Source organism: Mastigoproctus giganteus, chromosome 8 (assembly GCF_048544385.1).
Source record: "Mastigoproctus giganteus isolate SK-2022 chromosome 8, ASM4854438v1, whole genome shotgun sequence".
NCBI lineage: Eukaryota > Metazoa > Arthropoda > Arachnida > Uropygi > Thelyphonidae > Mastigoproctus > Mastigoproctus giganteus.
Window position 1 is genome coordinate 228,850,133 of NC_143582.1, and position 19,896 is coordinate 228,870,028.

The 19,896-nt window shown below is 37.6% G+C and overlaps 1 protein-coding gene across 3 annotated transcripts in view; it reads left to right on the forward strand.

Moving 5' to 3' along the window:
* Positions 1–582: 582 nt before the first annotated feature.
* The window catches only part of l(2)09851 (WD repeat-containing protein 1 l(2)09851), a 45,229-nt gene continuing 25,915 nt past the window's right edge, over positions 583–19,896 (forward strand). For 2 of the 3 annotated variants that reach the window (XM_090380543.1, XM_090380545.1), the window contains exons 1-2: positions 583–899; positions 12,139–12,410. In XM_090380543.1, coding sequence (XP_090236669.1) covers positions 629–899; positions 12,139–12,410 — 543 coding nt within the window. In that variant the 5' untranslated portion in view covers positions 583–628. Of the gene's footprint in view, positions 900–12,138; positions 12,426–19,896 lie in introns of all 3 variants that reach the window. The other variant, XM_090380544.1, reaches the window with a different exon arrangement.

Below are 19,896 nucleotides of genomic sequence, written 5' to 3' on the forward strand. Positions count from 1 at the left end.
CGCCATAATAACGGATAGGACAATCCCACACAACAGATCGGACATAACCCTTGTGGACAAGAAGGAAAAGGCTACCTATCTGATTGATATAGCGATACCCAACCCTGCATCCTGCAGAAAACTCAAATACACGATAGTAAGACAGGAGATCAAAGTTCTGTTGCATATGCAAAAAGTAACGACCATTCCGATCATCGTGTCAACCACAAGTATGGTGAAAAAGACCCTATATAACAGCCTAGCAGCAATAGGTCTCCCAGCAAGCACCTACTAGGAACTCCCGAAAGTCGTAGTCATGAACACCTGTAGGATAGTCAGAAAGTTCCTCGACCAACAGTAGCACCAGATATAACAACAACTACCCTGTGTACTTTATTAGCAATACCCGTCACGAGGTGGAAACCCAAATCAGGGAGAAATAATATAAGAGCAATAATAATAATAATAAATAACTTTATTAAATTACAGTATTTATGTCGTCATTAATTATTGAATTTTTTGTAATTTCTTAGAATTTTTATATTTCTGTGCTAATTGGACGCTGCATTGGACACCTGGCGGAGGTTGGTTGGGAGAGATTTTGTGTATTTGGTTCTAAACACGGTGTAGTATTCCACGTGTAGGAGAAATGGCTAGTGACGGTAACGAAATGTCTTTAGTTGAGAGAAGGGAGACGAACGATGAAGAAAGTACCGGGGATGATGAGGAAGAAAGTATAGAAGCACAAGAAATTTCTGGAAGTGATGACTCTGAAGATGAAGGCATTGTAGGTTGTGACAGTATTGACCAAGAAATGGACGATGAACTTTCGAGAATTTATTTGCCGAGTGCTAGCAGTACTGATGTCCCACTTGAATGCGACGAGTCTGCATATATCTTTTATCACCAAGCTCAGTCAGGTGAGATTTAACACATTTCTGCTATTGTGTATAAATACGTATTGTAAATTGTTGACGGGACTGGAATTTCCATAAGTTGCAAGTGAGATATGTGTTCAGGCTGGTTTTAATTAAAGGAAAAGGTGGAATTTCAGATGCTAAACTTGTGATGAACAGTGTTCTTGAAAAGCTTAGGCATCTTGTTGAGATAACACACATGGGAGGTTGCAATTAATTTAGGTTAGTTTCTGGAGATGTGCAAATGTATCCCCAATTCACAAAGTGGGGGGGTGGGGTCAAAGGGTGATACAAGTAATTACAGACCTGTTAGTTTACTTCTGTCCCTGGGAAAATAATGGAGTCACTGGTTAAAGAAGCATTGCCGGATCGTCTAGACAAGACTGCAGTAATAATTCAGATACAGCATGGGTTTGTTAATGGGAAATCAGATATGAAGTTTTCTGAGCAGTGCATACAGGCTGCCAGAGTAGATCATGAGGTATTGTCAATGATATACAGCGATTTTGCTAGTAGGGAAAAGGAGGTGATTATCCCTTTGTATGAGGCAATCCTCGGATTGCTCAGATTACAAACCTGAGGTGGCATAAATTCAAATTGAGGAAAGACAGTTGTAGAATAGGTGTGCGGAAATTTGGCTTTAGCCAGCAGGTAGTTGAGTGTTGGAACAAACTTCCATCTGTCATTTTGGAAGTTGATAGCTTAAATAAATTCAAGGAGGAGCTGGACAAACTTTTAGAGGGAATGGATGTGTGAAATGGTTTTTTTTTTTGGCTAATGCTACATAAGCTTGCTTTCTCGCATCACATGCCTCTACTTCTACTACTACTACAAATGGTATAGATCTTTGCAACAAGCAATGGTAGAAGTGTAGCTCCTTTCGCCATTTTGGCATTGTTTTAAAATTGGAAAATGAGATCCTCTCCACAGTGCTGGTTTAAAATCTGGAAACAAATCCCCCCCCCCCCCCTATGATGGTTTGAAATCGTTTTCCGATTTAAAAACTGCCAAGGTGTGAGAAACTTGTTTCCCAATTTTAAACCAGCAGAAAGATGCTATTCACTCTCTCTGCATTCATTTGCATCCTTAGAATCTGTAGAAAAGAGTTTCCCATGTTTCTGCGTATTCTAGTGCTAACCTGCCAAGGTGCAGTATAATGTGTAGAAAAGGGTACGCATATTCTCTCTTGATTGCTTGTTGCTGAGATCCGAGGGAAAGCACTAGCTTGGCAGTGCAGATGTAATGTGACCAGCTTACGAGGGCAAGTGCAGTCTAGTTCAGTGGTGCACAAACTTATAGGCGCCTCCATAGCCAGGTGGGAAGGAGCAGCAGTGCATACCACACCCTTCTTGATTAGACCTGGGTTCGAGCCCGTCACCACCAAATACAGAGAATGCGGAAAGGTCAGGGAATGACCACTGCATATCCCGGAGCAATATGGCCTTAGTTGCTAATGCTCCTAATAACAAACAAACAAGCACAAACTTATTTCGCTCGTGACCTTTTTTATTAAATATAAAATTTATGCGACCTCTCAATGTGAACCCCGAGGGAGAATGACAAGATTTTTAAAGAAAAATGGCATTTTATAAATTATGTAGTAGAAAATTTTATTTTTGTGCTGAGAAAGGAATAAAAAAATTGTCTCCATTTTAATTTATTTTAATTTACACATTAAAATAATTGTTTAATTTTTTAATTGAATACAGCAAAAACAACAAATCAAATTCTTATTCTTTAATTAAGATTACAAAACAATAAAAAAAAGAACAGTTACAAAACAAAGCAATTTATGAGAAGGATGAGACTGGATAACTGATAATATTTGGATGCAATATTTGAAATTGCTAACCTTGTGTCATCTTCTGGATCAAGTCTGGAATGCTGTTTTGTTTTTATATCTGTTTATTTTGAGAAACAAATATCACATAAATGTACTGAAAGGTAGCTAGCTCTCTTTGTATCACCGTTTTCAGTAATTTTGGATACTCATCTCGAAAAGAAAGGCGGATTTTTTTCACAAGTAGTCTTGAAACGAGCACGGAATGGTTCATCAGATGACAGATCGATAAGATCTTCCTTTTGCTCAATGGTACTTTCGGGACATGAAGGAATTTCAAAAGCAAAGGGATTACGAATCCAATACAGCTTTTTATCTGGAGATACATTTAATCATTTTGAAAAATTCTTAATTAGCATTGTTAGGTGGGAGGCAATGATATCTCTAAATTATAAAATATCAATATTATTGCTATTAACAAAATCAGAAAAACATGGGAACATATTATTACTCTCAAATTCAGTTTTCCAAAGGTTGAGTTTATTTTTGAAATCTTCTGTATACAGTATTTGTTCCCTGTCCTTAAAGACTTAAATTTAAATCATTAAGTTTTTTGAATATATCAACAAGGTAGCTAAGTTTTCTGAGCCATTTTTTTATTTGTAAACAATTGAGCAAGGTTCTGATCTGTATCCGATAAAAACAATAAAACTTCATGTTTGAAGCCAAAGAGACATTGAAACATTTTACCACTGGACAACTGCTTTACTTTCGTATGTAAAAGAAGCATTTCATAAGCCATTTCATTAAAAAGTACAGCAGACTCACGATTTACCAGGATCGGATTAATCAGGACACTTCAAGACTCCAAATAAAAAAATAAAAAAGAGAGAAGAAATTTTTACTTTGTTTTAGTATGTCACATCCATTGTTGTGCTCCATCGCACTGCAGAAGGACAAATTTTGTTTCGTTATTTATGTCAGCAATGTCGGAATTTTTTTTATAGTAAATATATATATATTTTTTTTTTCTTTATAAATCACGAAAATGATGGGCAAATGCAAGAGAATTAAACAAAAACTTGAAATTATTCAAAAGTCTGAAAATGGTGCCCCCATTAAATCTTTAAAGAACCTTTGTAATGTTTTATGCATCATTTTAAAAGATAAAGGGAAGCTCAATATTTTAAATTTAATGATTTAAACTCGACATCGTAAAAAATATAGGGAAGCATCGTATTGGACACGCAAGTAGTATGTGGTAAGTTTTTTAATTTTTTTTTTTATCTATTGCCATACTTTTTACGTAGGTTGCTGAACATTTTTCGATACAGTAAGTCCCTGACTTAAGTTACGTTTTTCATATTTTTTTTATATGACTGAAGATTTCAGTGAAGGACACACATTTCACTATAATAACTTAAAAACCCACAGAATTCTAGCTATTAGTATTATCGCAAATGCAATAAGATTGAGTTTACTACCTGTTTATAATTAGATGCACTAACAGAAAAGCCCAGTAACCCAGAAAGTGCAAATTGTTTTTATTATTTTATGGCAGTGACCTCCAGAAATGAGCTTTAGTAAAATGTGAGCTCGTAACTCAGGGTAACTCAGAAATTTTTTTTACCTGGTGCACCATAAGCGTCAGGCTTCCTTTCAATATATGGCTAATAATAATAAAACTGAAAACTACTGTCAATTGAAGTAGCCATAATGGTACCGCTCACAGTTTGCTCTTTCCATGTCTGGAGAATTTTTCCGTAGTTTTCTGTCTACAGGTTCGAGGCCATTATAGCATCTAGGGAATACCCTCTCTACAGCTGCAATTGCTTATCTCCTGAATCTTTTCGTATGTCAATAATGGAAGCATAGACACGACCAGGTAGCCAGGATAATACATCAGAAGCTAGCAAGGAGGAAATACCAGTTGATCGAAGAAAGTGTACCGTACTACAAGTACGACACCCAGGCAGTACTAGAGACCCCAACCCATAAGCTGTACTGGGACTGCGCCATAATAACGGATAGGATAATCCCGCACAACAGACCGGACATAACCCTTGTGGACAAGAAGGAAAAGCTACCTATCTGATTGACATATCTGTACCCAGCAACCTGCAGAAAACCCACAGGGAAAAAATCAGGAAGTACATGAACCTAAGACAGGAGATCAAAGAGATGTGGCATATGCAACAAGTAACGGCCATCCTGATCATCGTTTCAACCATAGGTATGGTGCCAAAGATGCTACATACCTTGAGTGACCGGGGTTCAAGCTCGTGACTACTGAATACGGTGCTGTTTCTAGTATTCTATCTATCTTGTGAACTCTTCTGACCGTTTGGTCGTCCCAGAGTATAAACAGAAAATTTATTTATTATTACATAACAGCCTAGCAGCAATAGGTCTCCCAGCGAACGCCTACAAGGAACTCCAGAAAGTCACAATCGTAAACAGAGTTCCTCGACCAACAGTAACACCAAACATAACAACAACCACCCTGTGTACTTGGTAGCAATACCCATCACGAGGTGGAACCCTCAGTTAGGAAATATAAGAGCAATGATAATAATAATAGTGAGTTTTCACCTTAAACGCTGTGAATTTATTTTCAGAAAATTTAATTTTGGCTGTTATCATGGTGCCGACTAAGAGAATAAGTGACAGCGGTACTAGTAAATCTATCAAGAAAAGGAAAGCGATCGAGTTGGATCAGAAAATTAAAATAATAAGGATGTATGAAAATGGCCAAACATTAACAAGTATCGTGCGGAATTCAGATTTGTCAGTGTCAATGGTGAACACAATAATGAAGAAAGGCAGAATACGAGAAGCGGTCGGCACCAATAAAGGTCAACTGTAATAACCAAGCCTTCGAAATACATACCAGTTTTTACAGTACAATTACATGAGTTTTTTCTTACTTTTATGTTTTCTTTTCTTATGTGCCACTCCGGCTACTTCACCGCTGTCCCCAGATAGTTTTTAATTGAACTAATTAAAAATATATAACTATTTTTCTATATTTATAACTAATATATAAAAAAATATATAACTATTTTTTTCATTCTTCTGAGGATATTATGAGGTTTTTGTAATTTTGGCATATCAAGGATATAGTAGCAATATTTTATTAGTCATTCCCGAGTTAGATAAAACACAACTTACGTAAGAAGTCCTGTAACGTATGTCGGGGTTTTGCTGTATTTTTGGGTTAGCCGGGAAATCGATTATCTGGGAATATTTTATTACCATCTATCCCAGAAAATCGGGAGTCTACTGTATAGTGAAAAGTTTGCTATTTAAGCTTCCACTTTCTATAAAGTAGATCACACTTACTGCATCTTTCAAAACTTCCTGCAAATCAGTTTGCATTTCCTTCGTTACTAATGCTTCCTTGTGTATAATGCAAAGATTAAAAACTGTATTTGGAGCAATTTTCTTTACTTTGCCTTTTAAACCTTTATTTAGTGCAGCCATCAGTACAAATCACAGCACAGTTATTCAGATTATTTGTTTGAAAGAAAATATTTATAACATCAAAATATTTATAGTACTTCTCAGTACTATTCAGCATTTGAGTAGTGCTGAGAAGTATTAATACATACTGAGAAGTCACACTTATCAGCTGCTTTTTGTGTCCCCGTAGCCTATATTAGGATTTTGTTTTCCAAATAGAAGCCCATAGGCTTTTATTGGGGACAAATAATAACGCTTTCTCATAATGTACCATATATCGGCGCTCTGCCCGAGATGTCATTGCAATGGATGTGAACTGTGCGTCTTTACTCGTTGTCAGAATATTTAACCCTAAAAATGGAAAATAAAAAGTCTAGTAAACGAAAATCATATACTATCCAGGAAAAACTACAGTTTGTGACACGTTTAAAAGTGGGGGAAAGTCAAAATTCGATATCGCAACAAACAGGCATTCACAGGAAAAATCTTCGCCGTTGGTTGCAACAAGAAGCAGAATTATTGAAGCTGGTTAAAAAATGGAAAACACAAACATCTTGATGGTGCAGGAAGGAAGGCATTTTATCCCGGAATTGAGAAAAAACTATTTGAATTTTTCAAAAAGGAACGAAATAATCACCGATCAGTTACCTATAACACATTGCAAAACTATATTTTCTCACCAGAATTTGGCCTTAAAATACCACCTGCTTTTAAAGTAAACAACAAGTTTCTTATTTGGATAGACCAGGAGACATCAGATTAGATCACGTAAAATAACTCATCACGGACAACTGAATAATCGTGATCCAAAGGAAACACAGGAACAAGTAAAGCAATACTTAATTCAAGTAAATAACGCTACAGCAGAAATGACAAGTGATAGTGTTTTTAATATGGATGAAACTCTATGTTACTTTGACATGGCAAGAGATTGCACTTTTCACTTTGTTGGGAGCAAAAATGTTGATGGTGCGGATACAGGATTCAGAAAAAATCGATACACTGTCTGTTTGACAATATCATTTGATGGACGCATACTCCCACCTATGATTATTTTTCGTGGCTTAAAGAAAATTCCCAAAGTAACAATCCCCAGTGGTAAAGCAGTTGTTGCTGTAAACAAAAGCGGACCAATGGACACAAATCTACTGAAGACGTGGATGGATACTGTTTTCTGCAAGAGAGGATCTTATTTTAGTAACACTCCATCAGTACAGTAATTATTTGGGATTCTTATGGAACTCATAAGAAAGAAGAAATTTTAAAATATCTTTTTAAAAATTATGGCTCAAAGGCAGTAATAATTCCAGGAAAGACAACGCACTACACACAGCCCCTAGATGTTGCCATAAATTCCAGTTTCAAAGCTGCTATGAGAAAGGAATGGGATAATTGGGTGAGAGAAGAAACTGCTGAATTTACTCCAAAAGGATATAGAAAAAGGCCATCTTACCAAAAGATTGTTGAAATCGTTATTTCTGCGTGTAGTACAATCCAATCAAAATCAATTCAAAGAGCATTTGAATGTTGTGGCATTCTTGCAAATGGACAAGAAGTACCGTCGACCAATATATTAAATCAAAAATTGTGAATTATCCCTGAAAACAATCATGGACTTGAAATTGAATCTGATGATCTGGCTGCTAGTGATGGAAGTGATGAAGAATTAATGGAATTGGATGAAGACAAAAACAACAATTCTTCCACTACTAACTCGGATTGCTCTGATACAACAAGTTCTGAATGAAAATTACTAATATAAATAATTCTCTTCTTGCAATTATTATTTGTCTTATATATTTATATTTTTTTAAGATAAGAATAATTTTTAATTTAATACTGTTCTGTTGTTGCAATATTTAAAATAAAAATAACCTTTCATTAATCAAATAAATATTATTTCAAAATAAACCTGTTTCTGTTAAGAAGCTCATGGGCTTCTATTTAGGGACAACATTTAATGACCACTGAATATCCCTGGAGCAATATGGCCTTAGTTGCTAATGCTCCTAAAAACCAAATAATAACAACAACAACAACATCTTTGCACCACTGGAGATCAGCATTTAAGGAATTGGTAGGGATATTCGAGAAGTTGAAGCTGATTGAGCAGAGTAAGGTTTCTCAAACTGGAAAGTGGAACGCAATGTGCTATCATCAGCAAAACTATGGATAGGATTTCCGGTCAATGGAAGAAGATCATTAATATACAAGAGAAAAAGAGTGGGGAAAAGAACTGAACCTTGGAGGACACCAGCATTGTTGAAGAAGTTAGAAGACAGAGCCATCTACGATCACCCTCAGTGAGTGGTCAGAGAGAAAACTGGATAACCAATCACAAAAGACATTTGGCAAACCATAAGATGGAAGCTTGTTTAGAAGACCTTTATGCCAAACACGATCGAAAGCCTTTGAGATGTCAAGAGCAACTGCTTGCGTTTCACGGAACTTTTCCATTGAATTTGTCCATAAATGAGTAAAATAAGCCAGATCACCAGTGGATCGACACTAATGGAATCCATACTGGCGATCGTTGATTACACGGGACATTTCTAGGTAGTTTGAGTTGGCGGTTAATTGATTTCTCCATTACTTTAGAAAGAGTAGAAGTAATTGCAATGGGATGATAATTGGATGGGAGGGATTTGTCACCCTTTTTAGGAACTGGCTGGATATGAGCAAATTTCCAAGCAGAAAGATAAACACCTTTGGAATAAGAAAGTGAAAAAAGCGGCAAAGTTCAGGAGCACAGGTTTTGAGAACAAGTGGAGAAATACCATCAGGACCTGGAGCTTTCTTAGCATCAAGATTTGTCAAAATCCTTTTGACAGAAGACCATAGGAGGCATTGAATAGATCGTTTTGAGAATGGTGGGAGGTGTTTTACCAAGATCATTAATATGTGAGTTGGAAGAAAAATGGGATGCTAGCAGGTCAGCTTTATCCTTGGCTGAAGTGACAACAGAACCATCTGGTTTTGACAGAGGTGGGCAAAAGTTGTGGCCAATAGCTTTGGCAAGAGACCAGAATGCTCGGCTACCATTAGGGCAAGAAGCAAGTTTTCTACTCTCAGCCTGTTCAAAATCTAGTTTGGACTGATTAATAACTGCTTTACAATTGTTGTGATCTTTGGTGTAGGCAGAAAATGAAACTGAAGAATTGGAAACAAACCAATTACGATATGCAACATTCTTCTCTTGAACAGCCTTAACACATTTATTGGGAAACTATGATTTAGATAAAGGACGAGATTTTAAGGCAGAGTGTGGGATAAAGAGTGTGGGTAGTAAATGGATGGCCACTGCTCAAAACAGAAGGAACTGGAAAGTTGCTGGAGAGGCCTTCATCCTGCAGTGGATTGAAAATGGCTGATGATGATGATGTGGGATAAAGGATTCCATTCCTACAAGAATAATTTCACTGACAATATCTGAGCAAACGTTGACATCAGAAGTTTTGAAACAGTAATCTAACCAAGGAAAAGAAGAAAAGAAATCTTGCAGGGCATCCTATTTTGCATTCTTATAATGTGCCAAACAACGCAAGGCTGGGAACAGCAATTAACAGGTGGTAGATGACTCTCATCAACCGGTGCAATACCACCACTTTGCTTATTGGAGGCTTGAAGTTGTGAAACCCATGTTTCGTCTCTAGAGCAAAGTTTCCAGCATCCCCCTGCCATACTTCTCCTTCAACCCATGCACGGTACTAAGTACTATAGGTTTTGATACCTTTCATGTGTGGGGTTTTCATAAAAAAAAAAAAAAAAAAAGCCAGTGAGCAAATTAAAGCATATTCCTGAACCCTACTTCCTACCCTACGTGGTAGGAAGTAGGGTTCATTCGTATCTCAGACTTAGTTTGAGTAGCAAGGTCTCTACACTTACAGTATTGAAAAAGTAATTTTAACAATAGGTTTTTTGCTTTTATGTACATAAAAAATAAATTTATTTAAAAATTTCCACGATCCCTTTAATTTATCCTGCAACCTCTCTGGGGGTCATGCCCCACAGTTTGCACACCATTGGTCTAGTTTGTTCTCTGGGCATACATTGTGTGACAGTCACTTGACGTGACATTGGGAGCATTGAGAGCTATGCTTGCCAAGCACCCTGTCAAAGCAATAAGTGGGAGTAACTACACTTATCACAAAGATCCATGGAAGGGTTATCGCTTATAAAGATTAACCTTAATTTAAATTGAGGAAAGGTGATTGAAGCATAGCTGTGTGGAAATTTGCCTTCTGCCTGCGGATAGTTGATTATTGGAACAAACTGTCATCTGGTGTTGTGGAAGTGGGTAGCTTGAATAAATTCAAGGAAGAACTATACAAATTAGAAGTTTTTACATCAAACTGTCATCTGGTGTTGTGGAAGTGGGTAGCTTGAATAAATTCAAGGAAGAACTATACAAATTAGAAGTTTTTTTTTTTTTTTTTAGCTGATGCTATATGAACTTGCCTTCTTGAATGATTTGCCACTACTAATACTAAGAAAATACTATGATTCTAATATTTTCTTCCATAGAAGAATAATACACTGATCTCCAGTAAATGGATGCACCTTGTCACTGCATTATGGGCATGGCAGAAGAATGGAGTGATTGTCCGGTCGAGTTCTGTCATTGGCTGATTACTATGTGTAATTTGCTTTTCTGATTGTTTGATTGGATGCAAATTTGCTTCTGATTTTAGCGGTAAATACGAAATTATCATTTGCTTTGTTTCGTCGTGTTTAATCATTATTGTGCTCTCGGTTATTGTTTAATTGTTGCGGCCATCCTGTTCTCACATATTTTGCTCTGCTACCATTATTTATTCTTTGCATATTTTTTTATTTGTTATTCCGTCTTCAACCCCAATGGAGCAAGTGATTAGCAAGGGAGGCTGGAATTGAACAGAATTCAAGAGTGATGAGGCGAGTTTTTTTTTTTATTCAAGGTAGTTTTTTTTGACAATTTGATTGTTTTCACAGTTATTGTATTAGTTGTTAGTATAAGATTTTCTTGATATGGTTCCCTTGATAGCAGCAGGAGTCTGGGGACAGCAGTCCCCCAAAAGCATTTCTATAGATGTGCATTAGCAATTCTCATTAATGCCCTCAAAATTGTCTAGTAATGTACGGGCGATAAGTATCAGTGGTTGTGTCTGGTATTAATTTTTGCTACTTGTTTAAAAAAAAATGCATTTCTATTCACCTATCTTTTGCTTCCTATTGCTGTTTCTTTCTTCATTTCAGCACTGACACATTGTGATGTCACGTGACATCCACCCATAATATGTGGGCAAGGAGGAGAGAGAGAGAGGGAAAGCAGGGAGATGTCCTCACATTCTGGAGTATAACTGAATGATATAATATGGTATAATTATTCCAGTGATTCACCTTAATTCTAATCCCTAAAATAAATGAACTGCTGAACTGGTCTATGTGATTGTGGATCTACACAGGCCACCATTAAGTTGTCCAGTTATAGTGGAATTTCTGATTTTTACAGTCAGGTATTTATGATATGCATATGCTAAGAAAAATAAGAAGTCATTGTCAAAGATGGGCATATAAGTATCAGTTTCATGTTTTCAAGAAATAAGATGGATCGGGTTTAATACTAAGTCGGTAAATAAGTTTTCTTCTCCCTTCTGGAATGTTTTTTGGTAATCTTTTCTACAGAGTTTGAGGCTGATTTCTTGTAACAAATACAAAATTTTGTAGATCTTTGTTCTAAAAACAATGTAAAAACTTATGAGATAGAATTGTTGCCAACAACAAATAAAAAAACCTTTGCAAGTGAGTAGCTGAAATACTACCTACCATAAAAAAAGAAAGGAAAAAAAAAAACTAGATGTTCTGAGTTATAAAATAAAATGTTTTGCATTTTATCTCCTCATTGTACAATTTAGTAAAGAATGTTGTTGATATGTATATATGTATGATATATTTGAAGGAATTGGATTTTGCTTTGTTTATTTCTAGAATTCATACCGATTTTTTGCTCTCTTTTCATAGGAGCCCCTTGTTTGAGCTTTGACATAATTCCAGATAATCTGGGTGATAACCGTGCAGAAAATTTCCCACTTACAGCTTATATTGTTGCTGGAACTCAAGCAAGCAGGTCACATGTTAACAATATTTTGGTAATGAAAATGAGTAACATGAGCAGAACAAAACCAAAGGAGAATCAAGAAGAGGAAGAAGAGAGTGATAGCGAAGATGAAGATGAAAAACCAGAGTTGGAATGTGCTTTGATACATCATCCAGGTTGTGTGAACAGGATAAGGGTGAGTTGGAAAGTTGTCATTGGAATTTATATTGTATTATAGCAGCCTTTTACATGCTGTGGAAAACATAATTTCCAGAATTTTTAATTATTTTGACTTTTTCGATAGTGCTATTATATGAATTAGAAAGTGAAGTACATTTTTTGTTTGGATTCATGTAAGGATTTTAGTTTCTTGGATAAACTTGATAAAAACTTAAGCATAATGAAAAGGCCACACAAATCCCTGTAAGAATATTGCTGTTCTGCGAGAACCATACCTCTTAAAAATTCACTACCGCACATACATGGCTTATGCTTGTTTTAAGGTCTAATTAGTTCCAAAACAATTAGCTTGTTTTGAGGCTGATAAGGCACGTCCTTCAAGTTTCCAAGTATCATTGTCTTTCCGGATGATAATTTAAAAATAACGATCCATATAAATCCTGCAGATTGTTAGCAGGGCATTGCAGTTTAGCTCAGTGGCCTTTGCTGAATACCTAAGCCAGTTCAGCCTCAAGATAAACTTTATTGGTAGGTTTAGTTAAAGATTACCCAACCCTACAGTGAGAATCTCTCTCTCTCTCTCTCTCTCTCTCTCTCTCTCTCTCTCTCTCTCTCTCTCACACACACACACACACACACACACACAAAAAAAATCTGGAAACAGTAATGTTTCTAAAACATTAGATGTAACTTTTCAATTTTAAACAGGGAAAAATGCAATTTAATTTGATATTTGCAAAAAATTAAGCTTAAGGAACAGCATGCAATGCATGAAAAGAAATGCAAAATGGTATGTCTTTCTATGCATCTTCATTTGAGTTAGTATTAGTAGAGGCATATAATGCAAGAAAGCAAGCTTATACAGCATCAGCCAAAAAAAACAAAAATTCCATTTCACACAACCATTCGCTCTAAAAGTTGTCCAGTTCTTCCTTGAATTTATTTAAGCTATTAACTTCCACAATGACAAATGTACATTTGTTCCAGCAGTCAACCACCTGCTGGCTAAAGGTAAATTTCTGAACATCTGTTTTATAACTGTCCTTTCTCAGTTTGAATTTATGGTCCCTCACTTGTGTGGTCTGAACAGGAGGAAGAATCCCATCAGCACTTATCTTTCTCAATCCATTTAAAGCCTTAAACACCTCAATCAGATCACCTCCTTATCTGTGCTATCAAAGTTCCTGTATATCATTGACAAAACACCACAATGAGAGATGTTGGATCAATAATACAAGTAACAGGCACTGCAATATGCTCCCATGGTCTGATGAATGAATGCCTCATTATCATTTTCCCTCCCCCATTTGCTGTAACTGATTCACAGTTAGCTATTTATGCATGCGTGGGTTTTCTCTCTATAGCAGTGGTTTTCAACCTTTTTTTAATAACGGCACCCCTAAGTAATTTATTTTATTTTGCAGCACCCCTACTCAATTTTCTGTCTGTTATTTCTGATTCTCTCTTTGTATATATCCGTATGTGTGTGTATATATATATATATATATAATGAAAGAGGCCTACGTGCTCTGGATTCATACTACGAAAATTTTTATTTTTATTTCTCAGAGCAAACTAAACTAAAATTACAATTAATTAGCTTTCGGCTGAGTGGACAGCCTTCTTCAGATAGAAAAATACTTTGAATGGCAGTTGGAATAGAGATGTGCACTGCCAGGATGGTGCGTGAGGTTCGTGGCTAATTGTTTGAGGTTGATGTTTGTGGCTGTCACTTATGGTGGTGACGTGGCCAGCGTTTGTCTATGGACAGAATTACTGCTTCTGTGATGGGGTTAACTTGACAACCACTGTTCCTGTTCAAAGAGGTATCCGAGCATTTTATGTTTAACGATTCCAACCAGGTGCACCTTAGGTAATGGTGGGACCTGTCCACGACCATGACATTGCGGTGTGGGTCAATGTCGTGGTGGGTTGCCCAGACATGCTCGGCGATAGCTGAGTGTTCCACATCTGCCAAACGGATCGCCCTTTTATGCTCTGAGAGACGTTTCTCGAGTTGACGTCCAGTCTCTCCAAAGTAGCAGCTAGTGCAGTCACGGCAAGAGATGCGATAGACCAAACCGCTCTGTAGAAGGGTGGGGACGGGTGTTTTTACGTTGGAAATGAGAGAACGCAGTTTCTTGCCCGGGAGTTGGATGCACTTTATCCCATGTGATTTTAGGATTCTACCGATCTGTTGTGACAGGTTGGGGTAGTATGGGATAAATGCCCTCGTGGATGACTTGTCACTGTTGGCGTTGCTGTTGGTCGTCACATTGTCGCATGCCTGTAGATCACACCTGTCAAGGATGTCGATGGGATAGCCACACCTCGTAAGGTCTACTTTGACCCTGGTGATCTCTTTGCGTCTTTCATCTGCGGAGCTGGAGTGTGTCCAGGCGCGAGTTAGCAAGGTTTGGACAGTGGAGAGGAGGTGGCCCCATGCGTGTGCTGACCGGAAGTTGGTAAAATGGCCAGCACGCATAGGTTTACGATAAAATGTCGTCTTCAAGCATGTGTCTTCACGCCGGACGAGGGTATCTAGGTATGGAATAGTGTTGTTCGACTCCATAAGTATAATAATGGGAAGAATCCCATTATTATACTTATCCATTTATCGCATGAATTACCTTTTGACCGTGTTAAACAGGCAGATGATATCAGAAACTGATAGCCGGGTTAATTGTAGGGGACATATTGAAAGGGTTAGCCCTCGATAAAGTCCCTTTCAATATGTCCTATTACCTATAATTGACTTGATATATATTATTATTATGTTTATTAATTGTTTTATTTTTTGCTTTGACTAATGATCATTCTTTACTAGGTTTGGCCTCGTGGACCAGTTACGGCTATTATAGAGTTAAGTAGCTAGCAGCTTATCCTATATGAAATATATCTCGCCTATTTTACTAATTGTACTTAAACTATACAAAAAATATATAATAAGACTGTTGTAATGTTCTATCTAGATATGTATAGATGGCATTAATTAGTTCTTGTTTAGTTAACTTTACATAAGTTATTTATTAATTTTCTATATTTTATATATATATACACACATACACATATATATAATATTAAAAAATATATGTGTTATATGATATTTATTACAATAATATAATTATAAAAATCACATTTCATAATACAAATTATATATACAAAGGGTACTAGGAAAGTTTTGCAATATGACGCAACAATGAATCACGGGAAGCTGCTTGTTGCTGCATGTTGAGACATGTTCATACGTGCATAGTAGCCGCCACGCCAAGTCGATGGGCTCAGTTATTTATTAGTAGTGAGAGTGTAAAGTGCTTGCGATGGCATCGTGGTCACGAAATGAGATAAGGACAGTTTTGCGGTATAATTTCGTGCGTGGTTTAACCATAGACCAGTGCTTAGAAGAAATGACTCTTGCACTAGATGATGATTTTCCACATCGTACAATGATATTCAGGTAGTATAGAGAATTCCAAAGGGGAAATTTCACTCTGGAGGATTCTGAGAGGCTGGGAAGGCCACGAACGTCAGTTACGGAGGAAAACGTTACTGCTGTGAGGAAAATGCTTGACGAAAACAGGCGAGTGACCTACCAACAGATAGAGGATACTTTGGGCCTAAATGCACCAGTAATTCGTTCGATTCTGCAAGATCATTTGCACATGAAGAAACTTTGTTCTCTCTGGGTGCCGCATCAACTGACTGAAGAGCAGATGACACGACGTGTGACTTGGTGCCGGGAGATGTTAAAAAAGTTTGATAAGGGACAATCTCGGTATGTGAACAACATCGTGACAGGTGACGAGACTTGGCTGTACTATTACGATCTGCCGACCAAGGCTCAAAACAAAGTTTGGGTCTTTCATGATGACGACACACCCGTAATTGTCAGAAAATCCCGATCTGTAAAGAAGAAAATGATAGCTGTATTTTTTCAAATCGAGTAGAATTGTGGAACGTGTCGTTTTGGACACGCAGAAGACAGTCACAGCTAAGTGGTATACTGAACAATGCCTGCCTAAAGTCATTGGATCTATGAAGAACCTGCGGCAAAAGTCAAGAATGGACACCTGGTACCTCCATCACGATAATGCTCCAGCTCACCGTGCCAAAGCCTGCACCGAATATTTGACCACGACAGGACTGAAACTTCTCGAGCACCCTCCCTACAGTCCAGACCTTGCTCCCTGCGACTTTGCACTGTTCCGGCATGTGAAAATGAAGCTAAAAGGGAGGCGGTTTTCCAGTGATGAGGACCTTCTACGGGCTTGGGACAACGAGTGTGCTTTACTTCCTAGTGAAACTTGGCAGAACTGGTTTAAAGATTGGTTTCGGAGGATGGAGAGGTGTATTGAATGTAGAGGAAATTACTTTGAAAAAATTAAATAAACAAAGCTGTATTGCAAAACTTTCCTAGTACCCTTTGTATATACAGTATATAATAATTTTATTCTTTATATAGAGGTACTAAGTAAACATAAATTATAGATCACCACAAATTTAAAAGATACTGTACGCCTTTTTATAATGAAATAAACATATAAATTAAAAATAATAATAAGTTTAAGTAACTTAAACCCAAATTACGTGGCACCCCTCAAATGTTGTTGTGGCACCCCGGTTGAAAACCACTGCTCTATAGTATATTATGTTCACCGCTGTAGATCTTTTATAAGTAGAGAAAGAGACTTGTCACCTTGAAAGCTTCTTGTTGCGTAATTTATTTTATAAGAAGAATTCTTTATTATATACAGAAAGCACATTGCTGTATACAACTCCCTTCACGGCTACAAGCCAGGGGTTTACATGAAAGAAATCATATAATACAATAAACACAAAAAAAAAAAAAAAAAAGCATTATGACTCCTGAAAAGTTTGTACACTGAGATGATGGATTCAGGGCAGTGATGAATAGGTCTCCGGGAGCAGGGTCTACTGTCCTCTAACGTGGTCCTGGGAAGGAAGTCGACCGAGTACTTTCTGCCTATATTCCTTGTCGACTGCGAATTTGTAGAGGTCGCCGTCCAAGGACTGTATGTCTTGCAGCATTTGCACGGGTAGGAACCGCTCAGTTAGCTTTAACCGGTTTGGAATGGCCTGTAGGATTGGATTAGCCCTAAGGCTTGGGACCGGGATCCTCCATCCACAGTTAGCCCAGAAATCTGGCACTGAAATTATGTTATGTTATATTTATTGCTTTTAATTGTATATATATTAAAATTTTTGGCTGATGCTCACACGCTTGCTTTCTTGCATCACATGCCTCTTACTATATGAGGTGCTACCCAAAATGTTTCTGAAATGTATTTATAAAATAAATTAGACTTACCCTGGATCTTATTCATCACCTTCGAAGTAGTCCCCTTGAGAGCATAAACACTGATCCCAGCACTTCTGTGATTTGAATGCGTCCTGCCTGAAAGTCCTTCGCCATAGTATTTAGCACTGCCTGCAATTCGGTTTGGATATCCTCTTTGCTGTCAAATCTTCGACCCTTCAGCTTGATTTTCATTTTTGGGAAGAGGAAGAAGTTGCAGGGGCTAAGTCTGGCGAATAGGGGAGGTGGGAACGATTATCATGTTGGATGCCAAAAACTGTGCCACCAGTGGGAGGTGTGTGTGTGTGTGTGTGTGTGTGTGTGTGTGTGTGTGTGTGTGTGTGTGTGTGTGTGTGTGTGTGTGGCTGGCATGTTGTCATGATGGACCCAGTTCTTTGTGTGCCACTTCTCTAGACGTTTCCCCCTGACGGCTTTCCTTAACCGCCTCAGGATGTCGCAGTAGAACTTTGTTTTGACGGTCTGGTCAGGAGGGACAAATTCCTTATGGATAATCCCATAAAATGTCCAAAAAAAGATCAGTGTGGACTTCACATTGCTTCTCACTTGTCAGGCTTTCTTCAGTCTTAGCAAAGATGGGCTCTTCCATCGGGATGATTGTTGCTTGGTTTCTGGGCCATACCCATATACTCAACTCTTGTCACCAGTGACAACCGTAGAAAGGAAATTTTGATCACTCCTGGTCCGTTCTTGAAGATCTCTGCTAACTTCCATGCGATGCTGCTTTTGGTCTTCACTCAGTAACTGTGGCATGGACTTAGCCGCAATCCTTCTCATGTTCAATTCGTCTGACAAAATTCGCTGACACGTGCCATACAATAGTCCTACAATGCCACAAATGTCGTGGATGGTCCACCTGCGGTTTTCATGGATTGCCGGCTGAACTTTTGCAACATTTTTCCAGGGTGGTGCTCGATGATGGATGCCCAGAGCAATTGTCATCATCAACCAACATTTGACCATTTTTAAAACTGTTAAACCAGTAGTAGGTCTGCATCTGACTTAAAGAATTGTCACCAAAAGCTGGTTTCTGCTGTTGTATCGTTAAGAAGGGAAAAAAAACTTGATGCAAGCATGTTGCATTCTCACATCAGCCATCGCAACAATTGCAAACTACATGAAACACACCGCCAAAGAACTGCACATAAATATTTAGTGACTATCTAGCCCGACGCCATGTGGCACTCTGATTCACAAAGCATGCATGCAGTGTTACCTAGTGCCACAAGTCTGTACTAGATGTAGTTCAAATTTCGGAAACATTTGGGTTAGCAACTCATATTTTCAGTTTTTAAGGTATGTTTTATTGTGCATCGTAATCACACAACTATTTTATGTTCCTAATTGTACATATTTTCATTTAATTATAGAAATTTTACTATTTTAGCATCCATGTAATTCTGTTGTTTTAATAAATGGTTAAGTCGGTGGAAGCAGAATTAATAATTTGTTTAATCTTTTTTACTATCCTGAGCTTTATATAAAATAAAATCCTATCATGGTTTTCTCAATATATAAAAAACTTTTGAATATGTAGATAAATTATTATTAGTAATAGTGGCATATGATGGAAGAAAGCAAGCTTTTGTGGCCAAAAAAAAAAAAAAAAACCTGCTGCATTACCTTTTATTTCCTTCAATAATTTGCCTAGTTTTTTCTTGAATTTATTCAAACTGCCCACTTCCACCACAAGAGATGAGAGTTCGTTCCAACAATCAACCACCTATGTGCTGTAGGCAAACCTCTGCACATCTATCCTGCAACCATCTTTCCTCAATTTGAATTTGTGTCCCCTCATATATGTAGTCTGAGCAATAGAAATAATGCCATCACTGAGCTTGCTCAATCCATTCAAAGCCTCAATCGCATCACTTCTCAGGTGTCTAGTGCCCAGATGCTGCAATTTGCAGAACTGAAGCCTTTCTAGGTAAGAGCAACCCCTTTTGTTCCACTCACCAACTCGTTGCCCTTTTCTGTACTCATCACATCCTTCCTAAAATGAGGCCTCCAGACCTGTTTGCACTACTCAAGATGTGGCTTAAGCCATTGCCTTATACAATGTGATAATCACTTCCTTATCCCTGCTAGCAAAGTTCTTGTATATCATAGACAAAACTCTATGAGCTGCCACACTGCTCAGAGAACTTTGTATCTGGCTGCACAATTA